The 15,572-nt window shown below is 40.4% G+C and overlaps 1 protein-coding gene across 3 annotated transcripts in view; it reads right to left on the bottom strand.

Moving 5' to 3' along the window:
- Positions 1–15,367, bottom strand: part of fndc3a (fibronectin type III domain containing 3A) — a 70,004-nt gene extending 54,637 nt beyond the window's left edge. Inside the window, exons 1-3 of one of the 3 annotated variants that reach the window (XM_039821191.1) lie at positions 14,866–15,367; positions 12,001–12,134; positions 11,081–11,224 (exon numbers count right to left, since the gene is read on the bottom strand). In XM_039821191.1, the coding sequence (XP_039677125.1) occupies positions 11,081–11,224; positions 12,001–12,087 (231 nt within the window). In that variant the 5' untranslated portion in view covers positions 12,088–12,134; positions 14,866–15,367. Of the gene's footprint in view, positions 1–11,080; positions 11,225–12,000; positions 12,135–14,865 lie in introns of those variants that run through there. The other 2 variants (XM_039821211.1, XM_039821199.1) reach the window with 2 other exon arrangements.
- Positions 15,368–15,572: the final 205 nt, after the last annotated feature.

The raw sequence follows: 15,572 nt of genomic DNA, 5'->3' as shown, positions 1-15,572 counted from the left end.
CAATTTTGACATGGGTGACATTGCATTATGTCAGTTGCCATCACATCACATAAATAGCCTAACTGTTACCTTTATCTTAGTTAATCAGCACCTGGCCTTCCTAAAACCTTTTAGTTTTCTAGCCATTCCACCACTTCTCGAAATGCCCCCAAGTAACGGGAAAGATGGCAGGCGTGATAGGCTAGCCTATTGACACCAGTGTTTGGGAAGTTAATTCCAATTCAATTTATTTATAGCATCAAATCATAACAGAGTTATCTCGAGACACTTTACAGATAGAGTAGGTCTAGACCACACTCTATAATTTACAAAGCCCTAACAATACAGTAATTCCCTCAAGAGCAAGCATTAGCAGTAGCTACTGCGACAGTGGCGAGGAAAAACTCCCTTTAGGAAGAAACCTCGGCAGACCCAGACTCTTGGTAGGCGGTGTCTGACGGGGCCGGTTGGGGGTGTGATGAACAGTGGCGATAATAGTCACATTAAAGATAATGGAACAGTGACTTCGAAGGTAGTCGTTGTAGTTCATGTCATAGCAGGGCACATCGTGTCATACTGAGTAGTGCAGTCTCCTATACCGGATCCTGACTACTCTGTGCGTATGAACATCACAGCAAATTAAATTCCAAAATGTAATACATTATTGATTACTAGTTACTGTCTTTTGAGAGTAATTAGTTATATTACAATATTACGGTCTCTGAATGGTAATGCTTACACTTACGCTTTTGCGTTACTTTCACCAAAATAAAAGCGTAAGTATTCTTGGCAGGTAGCTTGTGAATTTCACCATGGGGTCAACAAAATCTCATCTTTATCCACTTTAATACATCATAATTTATTCATATTATTTTGCATTATTAATCTGACGCTGCAAAGTAACTAAAACTATAAAATAAATAGTTAAAGGAATACGCCACCGTTTGTTGAAATAGGGCTTATCACGGTCTACCGTGGCTGTAGATAGGTGGGCCAACGCATTTTGTCTCAGTACAAGTTATTAGGTTGTTTTTTGTTCACAACATGCTAACCGGCAACATAGGATTCCATTCACTATGCTAAGCTAACTAGCGGCGGCGCTGCGGGTGTTGCACGGACTAAAAGATGCATGCGCAAAAAATGCGTTGGCCCACCTATCTACAGCTAGGGGAGACCGTGATAAGCCCTATTTCAACAAACGGTGGCGTATCACTTTAAGTAAAACGTACAATAGCCTACTTGACTCTGAATTGTGGTGGACTAGAAGTAGCCTAATAAGAAGGATTAAATGAAAAATACCCAATTAAAATTGAATCAAAGTAGCCAACGGTAGGCTATAGTTACTACTTTCCACCGCTGATTAAATGTAATATTACGTGTAGCAAGACTAAACATTAATTCCTGACATGTTATCTGTCAGTTGCTCGGTCACATTGCTGTCGGCACTGACAAGACACAGATGTTGTCAGTTACCGTCTCCGATTCTGGCTCTGACCACGGAACAGTGACGGGACACAGATGTTGTCAGTTACCGTCTCTGGTTCTGGCTCTGACCACGGAACAGTGACAGGACAGCTCGTTTCAACGCAGTGTAAAAAACTCTGGAAAATAATGTCCGTGTCGCAAATGTATCCGTCTCTGCAGTCATTTCCACCACTGAATTGTAACGCATTACTCCCATCACAGATGGACACTATGAAAGTTTTTTTCTTATCATCCATTTATTTTTAATAGCATTATGTTTCGGGGTGGGGAGTATTTGTTTAGGACACTGTGTTCGTAACCTGTTGCCCCTTGGTGACTGATGTCGATGTCGGTCTTGCACACGGTACAGAATGCGTGAGGAGGTTCTATATATACGGTGTATGTGAGGTAGCCTGGACATGTGGAGGCAAGGCTATCTCTCCCGTTAAGAAATCGTTCCAAACCTTTTTTTGAGGCGGTTCAGCCATGGCATGCAAGCCTACAGTTATTATCCGGCCAGCCTGGCTTGCTGAGGCACTGAATTGAATTAAACACGAAGCATTTCGCTAGGAGGGGCAGGTGGGCAGAGGGTTAAAATGCAGCGCTCTGATTAGCCAAAAGCTTTTCACTCCACTTACACGCTGTGGCTCAGCTGCAGAATCAACATCATAGATGTAGATTGCATAGAAACTGAAACCGGCGAAATGCGAGATGCAACAAAATGCGTACCTGCAGAGCAGCGAATCGTACAAGCGTACTTAAGGGTCAAAATGCGTGCAGAGTACGAAAAATGCGTACTGGTTGGCAGGTCTGCAACTGCCACTTTGCTCGTTTGAAAGCCATGATGTCTCTCTCTTTCTCATGGGTGGGCCAAATTCTCTGGGCGGGCAAAGCAGAGAAAGGGGAGGTAACCTTGCTCCTTATGACCCCATAAGGAGCAGATTCCAGATCGGCCCATCTGAGCTTTCATTTTCTCAAAGGCAGAGCAGGATACCCAGGTATCGCTTTATAACTATCACCATTTCTAGCCACTGGGGGACCATAGGCAGGCTGGGGGAACTCATATTAATGTTAAAAAACCTCATAAAGTGAAATTTTCATGCCATGGGACCTTTAAATAGCCACAACAAATGAACAAAACAACCAAAAACAATAAATAAAATGGACTCTCAGTCTCCGTTAACAAAAAATGCACTGGAATAAAAACCAAAGGCAATCAAAACTAGGGCTGCAGCTATCGATTATTTTAGTAATCGAATATTCTACCGATTATTCCATCGATTAATCGAGTAATCGGATAAGAAATACTTAGTAAGAAATATTTAGTAAACAGCAATAGTTAATATTTATTATTGCTGTTTACTAAAAAAAAGGAAACCCGTTGCTTGTATATATACAAAAGACTGGTTTCCTTTTTTAGAAAAAGCAAAACATTTTATTGCCAAATTCCATGACCCTTAAAAAGAAATACATTACAATAGTACATTTTTGGTGGCCCAAATGTTAATTTTTTCACCCAATTCCCCTTCTTGCCTCTGGCTCTTTGCACTGGATATGCAAAAGAGCTGTTCGCTGACCAGAGGGTTTACAGCAGGGCTACTCAACTACACTGTTCTGGGGGACACATTTTCAGAAGGCTAATACACAGTGAGGAGCATAGCTATATCTATGGTGAGGAGAAAGAATAAAGAATGCATGATGACGTCATTCACGTGCATATTAAGTAGCCATGCTGGGGGGAGGAGCCGGTTTGTCTCCGGCAGCAGCTACATTTCCAAAGATTAGAAGCAAACTAATAAAAAGTTACACTACAAACCGACAGCTTTCGTTTTAGCTTGGTAAAACATCGCTATTAGCAGAGTAGCATGTTGTAGGCTAGTTGTGTAAAACATCGCTATTAGCAAAATATCAGCGCGGTGGACGAGAGCAGCAGACGTTAGCTACCTTGTGTCGGGTTGGCTCCGTGGAATGGATGAGTAGCCTACACTGGAGGTTTGTTACAGAGGTGATGTAGCAGCATGTTTGCAGCTTAAAATGATCCCAAACTTTCTGTCGTTTTCTCTCGCCTGTCTCTCCCTTTTAGACCCTCGCTATTTTCGTCTACCTTCATTTGTAATATGGGCCGTCAGTCTTGTGCATAGACAGTATATAAGGTCTTGTGTCCGCAGAAGCGCAAACCTCTTGTGCGCTAGTAATAATCCTCCGTGCGGAAACACAGTGAGCCGTACAACCTTAATTACATTGATTTAACGAAGCTTCAAGGCAAAGAATTTTGCTTCGAGGATTTTTTGTAATCAAATTATTCGAGTTATTCGAAGAATCGTTGCAGCCCTAATCAAAACGTTAACGTTACCTGAAAACAGCGTGCAGTTGGTTTAGCATCTCACGTCACACTTTCAGTCACTATGACCACTACTACTAAATTGTGCCAAAATATGAACAATAACATCGCAGTCAACAGGCTTATCTGCTAATGTTAGCTAATGACCTTAGCTTGAAACCATCCAGCAAATAGACTCTCTACGGACCGTAGTCCGTAGAGTGCCGTTACCTGAAACCGGTGATTTTTACACACAGTTTAACAACAAAACAAAACGCTGAGTGAACATTACTAGCTACGTTTTTCATGTTGGTTTTGCATAAACAGCTGAAGGAGCGGCAGTGCACCCCACATGTACATAGCGGAAACCCTGTTGTGCGTCTGCCCTATTTCTGATAGCGTGGCGGCAGAGGAAAACAAGCATGCAAATGGAAATTATCACGACCGGAAAAATTATCGAGCTCATTTTTATTTATCATGCAATTAATTGATATATGGACTATCGCGACAGGCCTAGCTACCACCATGCATATCACCATCCACAGTGGATCTGGAGTTAGATAGGTGATAGGCTATTGTAGTCCTGATACTGAGCGCTCCACTACAGCTGAACTATCCGTTTTTGTTAAATCAGAACCCATTATCTTTTGGCTCGTGCCCTCTGGAAATTTCACACAAATTTCTGCAAACTCCAGGCATGCTGTCATGTAATTTCTTCTCCTCAGGAGTGCCTTCCATCTGGCTTCTCCACCACATAGCCCAGACTTATGAAAGACTGTAATGTTCTTCCACAGAAATCTTTAATCATAGCTTAGGCACTTTAAACCCATGTCAAGTTGTCCTTAGGCTCTGAGTCAGCTTCCTGGCCAAGGTCCTTTGTTTGGTCAGTCAAGCTGCTCTAGGAAAAGTCAAGGTAGTTTCACATTTTGAACATTTTTAATGATGAAGTCTTATGTGCTCCTCCACAAATGTATGTTTTAGCCTTTTCCACAGATAGTTTTCTCCCAAGTTTGTCTTCCTCCATCCAGCCGGAGTGGTAGCAGTAAAATCCCGCTAAATTCTTAATTCAAAATCACTTTACCATCCCTGCGTATTCATTTAGATGCTTTGGATTTAATATTTCTACTATCATGAAAATAAAGCCATAGTGCGTAGTTTCTGTCTCCCCCATGAGGACTTCTAAGTAATGACAACAACACTGGCGGTGCAGCCACAAGTCTCAAGCCTTCCAAAATCACTCAGCGATGCAGTTGCTTGTAGCCAAGGAGGACATGGAGGATTAAAAAAAACATGGACTCTTTGGAAGAGATTATCTTCACTCGAGTTTCTGCGCACGAACGCCGCCAGACTACATCGTTTTCTAAACATAGTCATACTGAGAAATACAGAGTGTGTTGTGTGGAGCTGATAGTCTTAATTAACTCTGTATCAACTCATTTGGCAATGGCTTGAATGTAACAGACATTCATTAATATAAAAAAAAAATAAGTTACGCACTAAAGCTTTAAATGGAACTATCAGCTGAAAAAACATTCTGCTAATTATCGGTTTATTAATATTAGGACTGTGTACCTAATATGTAAGGGACCATATTACTAATAATGAACAAATATTGACATTTGATGTATTGTAGCAGAGTTAGCTTAAAGCTTTCAGTGCATTTTTTGTGTCAATTGATTGACTTAATAAAATATTCAGAACTTGGGTCTGTCTGTGAATATCAGTATCATGTGCAGTAATAATGGTGTTGTTTGTCTCACTGGCTGAGAAGGCAGTCTTCAGATGATTCAGTGGCTGACCAAGAGACAAGCAGAGTGGGTTGTGTTTGTGTCACAACATCTCGAGCCCTCTGGCAACTTATAAGAGGCACATGTCCAAGGCCCTGTCTCCTGTGTCCTGCTATAGCATACAGGGCCTGCACTAAAGACGGCTGAGTCGGGAGTGAGGTCTCACTATCCCACAGTAACATTAGCCCACGCATGGCACATAGCCACAAGCAGACCACACACTCATGGCTGTGTGCTCCCTGCTCAATTTGTGTAGTTACCATTAAATGCCGAGTGGTCTCGCACACAACCAGAGCAAACTGTGTTTTGTTATTTGTAAATCTTAGCTCATGTTTTTGAAGATTTAAAATTGACATGATTATGTCAGAATAAAAAGGTTAGAATGGAAAGGAAATTCAAAAGCAATTGAAAAACATAACCTAGTCCACATGTAGATGTTTTTATCTAGATTTTTCCATGTTTTTGGCCTTTCGTCCACACGCAACAGCGTTTCAAGTGACTGAAAACTGAGCTTTTGGAAAAACCCAGCCAGGGTGAAGATTTTAAGAAACACCGTTTGTTGTGTAGACAGGGACAGAGTTTTTGGCTTGCAACGTCAAGAGTGTGCGCCGTTATCTCCTTTGGGAGGCGTCACAAATGAAGCAACATTTCTCGCAATGGTGGATGCGGTCGAAATAGTGCTGGTAACAGGCTTGCCAGCAGGACTTTTTACATGTTTACACATACATGTACAGTTACTCTTCCATTATATTGAGGAACAGAGGTGTCAGACTGCGCTACGGAGGTCACTGCTACAGAATTTAACACTGCCACGACACAGGCCCCGCCGCCGATGTTGCCGCTTTTGGACGAGACGGTCAGACTTCTAGTTGGTGGGTAGCCCTCGACAGTGCTTCAATTGTGTTTTTGCGTTTTCATGCAAAAACTGCCAATGAATTTCTACTATCAGCTTATGACATTTTTCTAAAAAAGGTGTTTATCCCTTTCAGTCTGTCAGGTTACACAGAAATGAAAAAAACATTAACCAGAAGTATATAAAAACACAAGCACAAAGAACATGAAAACAGGTCTAATGAAAAAGGGTAATGAACAAAATGGAAGAAAATATACATAGCCATCAGCACAGACAACAGCTAAGTACATAAGCCATTAGCTGGGCTTAAACATTGACAGAAACACACTGATTCATCCGTTACCAATTTAGCTACAAACCAAATGGTAAGAGCAGGAAAAACTTGGATGGGAGAGGGGCTTAAATGGATGGAAGAAGTGAATCATACTGTAACCAAAGTCATCTCTACAGAAGAATCATCTCAGGTAATGACCCAAAGACAACAGCTTCCTCTCTGACTCAGAATAATTGGTCCAACAGAGCGTTAATACCAAGCCAAGACTAGGAGAAAGAAACCAAGAACAAAGAATGAGGTGTCCTCCCAGTAAAGGTCAGAAACGGAGGGGTCAGCCATCGCTGTGAATCCTCTTCACTGTCACCACTGTCCTGCCTCGCTCTGTCAGGCCTGAGAGGCCCCTGCAGTGGTTCCTGCTCTACACTCTGCAGCTGTCAGGATGTTTACACACCTCCTCAGACGGACAACACACATAGGCTACATCTTAATTCACAACGGCGCTCAAACAACAGTCCTTGAAAAGCCCTACATTGAATAATGCAAAATGGATGTCTTTTTTTTTTTGCATCAGGATCAGGAGTTTGCAAGGGAAGAAAGAAGCTTCGCTTCAGAACTCGAACCTCCTATGGCACCATTTTGATGCTACCAAACGATCACCCGACATTAGCATTCCATTGACTGCCATTCATTTTGACAGTGAATAACTTTACATCTGAAGCGTTTAAAGACTTTTTTTGTACATTGTTTATTTCTAAAGACTGGTTCCGTAGCAGACGTTTTTGTAAAAATAGGCTAACGATTGTGTCATAACCACGCAACTTACAGTCGCACAGTAGAGGAATTACCGTATAGTACAGGAGAAGTTCGCAGGCAGTTTCGACTTACATTAGCTGTTTAGGTTTAATTACTAATGTTAACTAGCATTTTAGTTAGCAATAATTAGCCTGTGCCTAGGTTATCTCCTTACATATACCTACGCTCTCCGTCTCTGTAAGATTGGGAATGATTGAGATTTCTCTTGGCACAGCTACCAGAAGACTTACAACTTTCAGACAGGTTGCTCACACACATCTACGTCATCTCTCTCTTAGTTGTTGGCTGCGCAGTAATGCTCAGCCATCACCGGAAAAGTGCTTCTAATATCCTTCACTGGTCTCCGTCCAGAGCAACGGGATCTGTTGGTCCACTTTATATACTGTCTATGTGAGTCATCATATGCTTTCATAAGTTACTGAAAACATAATAAATAAGGAAGTACCGTATTTAGTGCATGGACTGTAAATATAATGGACGAAGCTTCCGAGTCTGAAAAGTGAAGCCAATACAGAAGTTCCAGTAAAACCTGCATTCTATCTCATTTCCAGAAGGGAGAGAGTTAATTGTTAGACATCACTTTACTGTAATGCAGCCTTTAAAACCAGTGTCAGTGTTTTTTTTTTTGTTCATTACTGTTTTGGTGTGGAGTGGAGGTGTTTGAGTAGAGGGGGCAAGGACAGCGTGATTTACTGTTAATGTAATCTGGAGAAAACGTCAGTCTTCTAGACCCACGGCCCACTGCTCTGAAGCCTGGCATCACCACACAGCCAGCGTACGGTAACGTCTTCCATGATTTCCCCCGGAACTCCCAGACAGCAAGCATGTTTAGTTACGTCTGTTTCTCTCTGCCGTTGTGGTTTTTCAAATAGAACCGGGCTGGTTAAAGTTAACTTAACTGACATTACAGAGGTCCCTCAAACACAAGCACTAAAGTTAGCTAAATGTCAGCTATCGTAGCTAACGTTACGCTGTGACAGCCAACGGCAGAGAGAAACAGACTTACTTTCTGATTGGGAGCTCCAGGTGAAGTCGTGAAACCCGTTGCTGTAGATGTAACGTTACGGTAAAGCCGTGCATGGAGATGAGGCGCTCTGTTTTTCTGTGCTGGTCGGCGTTCATCTTCTTCTCCAGCATTTAGCGGCAGACCAGAACACTTGTAGGCATATGCTGCCCCCGTCAGGTCCGGAAGAGGCGCAGCACCGATGCTAACACTGGCGTCTGTGCTCACGGTGCTTAAAAAATAATGGGCATCGTTGGTGTTTTGTCATTTTAGAATCTAAAAAGGTATCGCAAGTACTGGTTCTCGTGACAGCCCTACATATTACTATATCCAAAATCTAAGACGATATCTAGTCTCATATCCCAATATCGATACAATATCGATGAATTGCCCGGCCCTAGTACACACAGTATAGATTTTAACGTTACCTGCAGGAGAAGTCAATCAAGCTAATCATGCTAGCATTAGCAACTGCACACTCACACTCAGCTCCTCACTGTCAAAAGGTAATAACTGAAGTAATAAGCCATTTCATTTGCAAGGACAGAACCCATACAGCGTTGTTGAAAATGATGGCTACAGATGAAGGACAAAGACCCTGAAAGCGCAGTTCATAAAATCTAGTTCTGGCAGCATTTCAGTGAAAAATACGTGCGTAATGGGTGCTGCCCAAAAGGTTAGGTTGTGCATCACTACCCATTATTTGCTGATGTAGCAGTAGGCATAATTTCTTTTGGCAATGGGTCCATAATACTTGAACTAATTTATTCTTTGCTATTGATTTGACATTTTGTCATTGATGATATTGGTTCTTAGCTATCGTTATTCAAACCTCAATTTATTTGATGCAACATTTTAAATATCAAATCTTAGCTCAGTAGCAATGAATTGTCTTTGTATCTAATCACATATCATGTATCTGGGTATTGATACGTCAGAGAGGGATACACTAACACTTCTTGTGCAAAAACAAAGTCATCATGCTGTAGTTCGAAAAACACAGTAACTGCTCTGTGTTATCGGATACTTGTTATTCCTCCTCATAGCACATTTCAGTGATCGTGAACATGCAGTGTTTCAAATTGGTCTGAGCAGCAGGGTGGTAATGATGTAAGCCAGGAAGGAACAGCAGCATTTTATTCCTCTATCGCTCATAAAACACTGTAAACACTGACCGGGAACAAGTACAGTTAATCAGGTAACCTTTGTGGGAGGTGGTAAGGTAACTGAATTCCATGAGAACAACACCCTCACAGCCCAACACAACCAGCAAAATTTGATCTCTGCGTGAACAAAGCCCGATTCAGGGCGATGGGATTTTCCACTGTGGAAAATGACAAGCTGGCTAGGAAAGGCATGTTTATAGGGCAGCACTAACATTAGCAAGTCTTATCTCGACAAACTGCACAAGACTGAGGAAATGACGGACAAGATATCACTGTGGGTTCCATGCTATTCCCCAGGAAGTCACGGAAACTTAAGCAAATCGAACTGATGACCATCAAAATGACAGGGAAATCACCCAGGCTTGTCAGGGCCACTCAATCTCACTCCGATACTGACAAGAGATCATGAGGGATATCAGTCCATATCTATAGCAGCAAAGGCTGCTATCAAAAACGAGAGAGATGTGGTTGCTAACTAACAAGCACCTGTTGCCTATGAAATCAGTTTGGGTTGTTTCATAACTTATCTGAGTGAAAGCCATGTGTGCATACTTTGTTTAGCATCTGAAACAAGCCACCAAAAGCATGAGGTTTCACAAGAGGTACATATGCTATGCAGTTAACGTAAATGTAGGAGAAAGCAGTTGCAACAATTACAAAACTAAATCAGACTGAGTTTATAGCTACACATAATAGAGTGAAATATATATATATATATATATATATATATATATATATATATATATATATATATATATATATATATATATATATATATATATATATATATATATATATATATATATATTATATATATTTTAAATACTTGATTATTCCACTACTGTAAATTAAGGCAAGAGTTGAATTAAAGTTAATAATATACAATTTAACCAATTCACACAGTGGCAACTCATTTCTCTACAGCCATATTAACCAACTCTTCATGCGGGGATTCAGACATCTTTTGATGACACACACAGACACACACAGCTAGACTACATATCAGAACAAATACCACATTAGTGTTTCCCTGCTGTGCTGGTCAAACCATACACTATGCCACCGCACTTACTACTTAAGTAAGTGCTCTAGTGCTTTAAGTGCACCTGCTAAAAAAATTTCAATTTCACTGATAAAGTGAAACACTCATCAGTTCAACAACTGCAGACTTAAGGCCAACAACAGACAAAATAAGCCAAAGGCACCACTTCAAACAAATCCTCCCAACTGTAATTACAAGACAGATTGCTAAAAGTCAATTTGGGCTAAGGCTGTGCAATTGATAAAATTTTAATCGTGATCCTAATGATCACAAAAACAGAGTAATTGAGAAAACCGATTATTTTGCACGTTACGTTTTGCAAGTAAACGCTTATTTCGTCATGTGTTGCAACGGGGAAAGTATTAAGAGTACAGAGTACCTGCTGGGGGCCCTCCCCATTGACCATGGCTGGAGGGGGTGGTGAGGCCAGAATTGGGAGATCAGGGCTGAGAAGCTGGCCGGACTCCAGAGGTGGGGTGTGGTCTGCCATGTCTCCCTCATTCACACCACTGAAGAGGTACTCCTGCAACAAAGACACTGCCATCAATGGATATGCACAAAATATACCACAAAGATTTGTCATTAGACCTGTGCTGAGAACTACATTTATCCAGAATGTCATCTCTCCCCTCTCTTAGTTTACAGTATCAGCACATCATTACCTTTATTTGCACAATGTTGGGATGTAACTGCTTTTAATATGAGGTACAAAAAAAAAAATTGTATTACATGTATTGGTACATGTATGTTAAAATTATGATTAACTATGTTTACTCTGAATACCATGAAAAATATGATTTCTTGCAGGTATATTGAGTAATACAGCAAAACATTTAATCACTTTTTGGGGGGGGCTTTGTGATTCAAGCAGGTTATGAAAATGAAGGACCGATGTTGCGGATATTTGTACTAATTACTACAAACTGATAGGATCATCTCCATCATTACGGAAAAAAAAATCTATTTCTGGAGACATTGCAATTATTTTTCGTATTACAAACAATATGACAGAGTGACAATTACTAAATTGGATACGATTGTTGGGCAATAAGACCCACATCTGCTATCCACCAGCAATGGAGGATAGCAGATGTGGGTCCTATCAATTCCCCCAATTCTATGATGATATTAAAGTCTATATTTAGTCATTTCAAATTCTGCATTTTCTAGAATACAAGATATCAGGCATGAGGCAAATATCTTCTAAATGCACAACCGTTTCCAGTAAAGACATTGTGACAAGCTGAATTGACAAAGTGGGAATTGGACACCCCTCATAATTAATGTCAAAACACATACTGTTTTCCACTGCCAGTCATTGCATTGGATTGCATGGCATTTTCTGCAGCCCAGTTGCTGACTCTGAAAGATATTTTCTGATGCCATCAATGAGGGGCCAGGTTAGACCACTTGTTCCATCCAAGCAAACAGGCCTGATCACAAACCAAAGAGAGAGATGATCGGATGCATTTCCTTTTAAAGGATGTAAACATGGCACGTAGGTGAAAGTTTGTGTCGTTGCTGGAGTCTATGCTGCATATTGTTCCTGTTTGGTACTTGCTGAATGCTAAACTTACATGGAATTTGTGTCTATCTTCATTTTTATTGAGGTAATTCTAACTGTTACTGCATATTAACAACAATAAATCACAGCAAGATTGAAAAGGAGTTATTGGTATGCCACTGTTCAGTCATATACAGGAGATATATCCTTTCCATATACATATGAGAAGAGAAAAGGAAATTAGTAATTGTTGTATATGGAATAGAAGGATGCTAACCCCTTCAATTGAAAAAAAAAAAAACAATAAAAAAGTTTATCAGGCCAAATAACAAGTACCCACTACTGTGCAATGTGTGCTCACAACCTTTACATAACGAACAAACACAAATATCCAAAAGCTGACAATAAAGGCATATGACATATATTAATCTACATTCAACCAATCAACACATGCAAACCAACCAAGAGGGATTATACATAAACTCATGTCAAGTCAAACCCTATGAGAGTATGCAGGGAAGATACAGTTCCTTTTAAAACACTGCAATTAAATCAGACTGAAAAAGGGCCACACTGAGGACTCACTACTTGTTAAAAAAAAAAAAAAAATTACGTGAAAAGATTATATGGTAAAAATTCTGACAAAAACAACAACAGAACACCATGAGAGAAATGCAACACATGTCCTTGAACCTAATTATAATCTGGCGCATGCGCCTCTAAACCTTACAGTGATCTGGCTTATCTGTTAGCTTTAGTCCCTCCCCTCCTTAAGCTTAAACAACAAAGTCAGTTTACAGTGTGATGGCCAATGAAATGGGGTTGACCCATTGCTACAGTAGAGGACCGACACGTAATTAGCCTAGTATTACTAGCAGGCATTAAATGATGGCAGTCTCGTTCTAGGCCTCCAAGTCAATCACGGCAATCACTTGGCATATTACCTCAATAACACAAGACAATTTTCGAGTATATTAATGTTCAAGACTAAATTTATTTGCCAAGAACACTCATACAACAGTAAGCTAGGGGCCACTGTGTTAAATCTTAATAGAAGTTATCTCAAACCTTGAACAGAAGGGGGGCGACCATCTGCCTTGACCGGTTGGGGTGAAAGGAGAAGTAACAAAGTGGAATCCCTGATTACAGGCACTTCTCTTCTTTACATTGCCCCTGACCCAACACTTTTTGAAGCCCCATATGGCATTCTATTCTCACAATGGAAATTAAGATTTGAGAGTTAATTATTAATTCTCCAAATATGACATCATTTGATTAGGTGGGTGATAAAGGTATTTGTATACTCCATACTTGGAGTTACCCGTTACCTGTTGCATATTATTTTATGCCTTTAATGTTTATGTAGCCAACCTTATGCTTTTATTTTATTTTAATTTTTTAATTCAGTGCTTACTTGTGTTCAGTTTTTTGTTGTTGTTTAAGACACTTGTAATTGTTCATTATCTATATTATTCCTCTCTTCCTTAGGTGAGACTCCTTCTATAAGCCCCTAGGGTTTTCTTAATCTCACCTGCACAATCTTGATTTTTTTTGTGTTATTGTTGTCTTGATTTTACTGTGCAAATGAACAAACATTTCAATAAACAAACAGGCTGTATGAGTGCCATGCTACCTGCGCTACTATACAAACCCATAGTGTTGGTACTTTCCCCTCTTTGCTTCTATGCCTTCTCCAGGAAAATATGTGGCTATAAAAGTTAATGATAATCAGAAATCTCCACAGCCTCCTATTAAAAACAGTGACAAACACCAGCTGACTCCGTTGTTAAACTCTGTTTCTGGTTGCATTATACTAAAGCTTGTGCACAGCCTTTTCTGTAACATCTGTTGTTGACTGTAGTTCATATTATTTGACTGTGGCTAAGAGAGCATTAAGGACACAACAGCTGTTTTTCAGTTACAGTTTTGATGAGAGAGGGAAAACACCCTGAATGGGTAGAATAATAGGACATTGTGTCTAGCCAACACTTTTTAATTCCTCATTGTATTAGAAGTAGTACACAAAGGCATGATAATGATGTGGAAAAAAAATGGCTTCACGTGTATAATGATTAGGAAATGTTGATCTCAGATTCTAATGACTAAAATGTATCCAGGTTTGAACAAATACTCTAATGTGGCGGTTTAGCTGGAAAACCTAAAGAAATGTTTCCTATGCCAACTAGCTTCACACGGCGAAAACAGCTGGTTATCTATTTAGTGCATATAACGTTAACGTTATTTGACCGTTAACGTTACCCACTTAGCTAGTCAACGCTACCTCTGCCTAACTTACCAGGTCTAGCTACCAACTACAAACATGAACTTAGTTGTATTCAACACGTCACACTATTAAAAAATAAAGTCAATGTTCAGAGGTAATGTTCCTTATTTGCCATAGCTAAGTTAACTAACGTTAGGTAAGCTACCTTGCAGCCAGGACAATTGTTTACTCTAGCTACAGGTGTGTGTGTGTGTGTGTGTGCTTAGCGTTATGTCATAGCTGTTCGTTGTTTAACTGCTACATAGCTAGCTAACCTCGCAATTCACAAACGACAACCTTAGCGTTTACTTCGAGTTCCCTTAATAACAGACTTACCGTTAATACACCGTAGACTGTCAGTAACATAAATTAGTTATTACCAGCTAACGTTACTTACTCAGTCAGTCGGCACAGCAGCAGCAGTCTTGAGTGACACGCCGATGCACAGTGACTGTTCCTATGCAGCTCTTCCCGTTATGTTTAACGTCAGCGAGCTCCGATGACCAGCTACTTTCCGCAACACCTGAGACGGGTGCCTCGCTAGCTACCTAGATAAACACAAGACCAGGCAAAATGTGACATGCTAGTGTTAGCTAATTAATGCTACCTAGCTAACAGTTAGCTAGATGAAGATGTGCCTTTCTCGTTATATGAACGACGATCGCTCCTATTGACTACACCTAAACCAGATCGAAGTGACAAGCGAGCGACAGTGACGGCGCTAGCTAAGTATCGAGAATGTTAGCCTAATAGCAAGTTTTATCGAGATAACTTTGCATGCAACCCAGCTCCTTGCATAAAAGTCAGGAATTTCGCCATCGCTTGCAGGGCTCTGTGCGCATGCGTGTTACAGCAAATCATGACGAATCCCAAATTCCAAGATAGCGAAGAGAAACATTTATACGGTAATATTTGTCACATTGTTTTTAATTCAGCTTGCATCGTGGTTGTGGTCAGCTCTCCATACGTTACAATTATAATTAACTTCATCATCATTTTCATGATTTTAAGGAAGTCCTTAAGGTTGACGTGTCTGTAATCGGTTTGTTACAGTCACTGTGACAGTCAGAGAAATATGTTTGTGGTGAAACGAAAAAACACTTT

Source organism: Perca fluviatilis, chromosome 2 (assembly GCF_010015445.1).
Source record: "Perca fluviatilis chromosome 2, GENO_Pfluv_1.0, whole genome shotgun sequence".
Classification (NCBI taxonomy): domain Eukaryota; kingdom Metazoa; phylum Chordata; class Actinopteri; order Perciformes; family Percidae; genus Perca; species Perca fluviatilis.
This window is presented reverse-complemented; position numbering and strand designations above follow the sequence as displayed.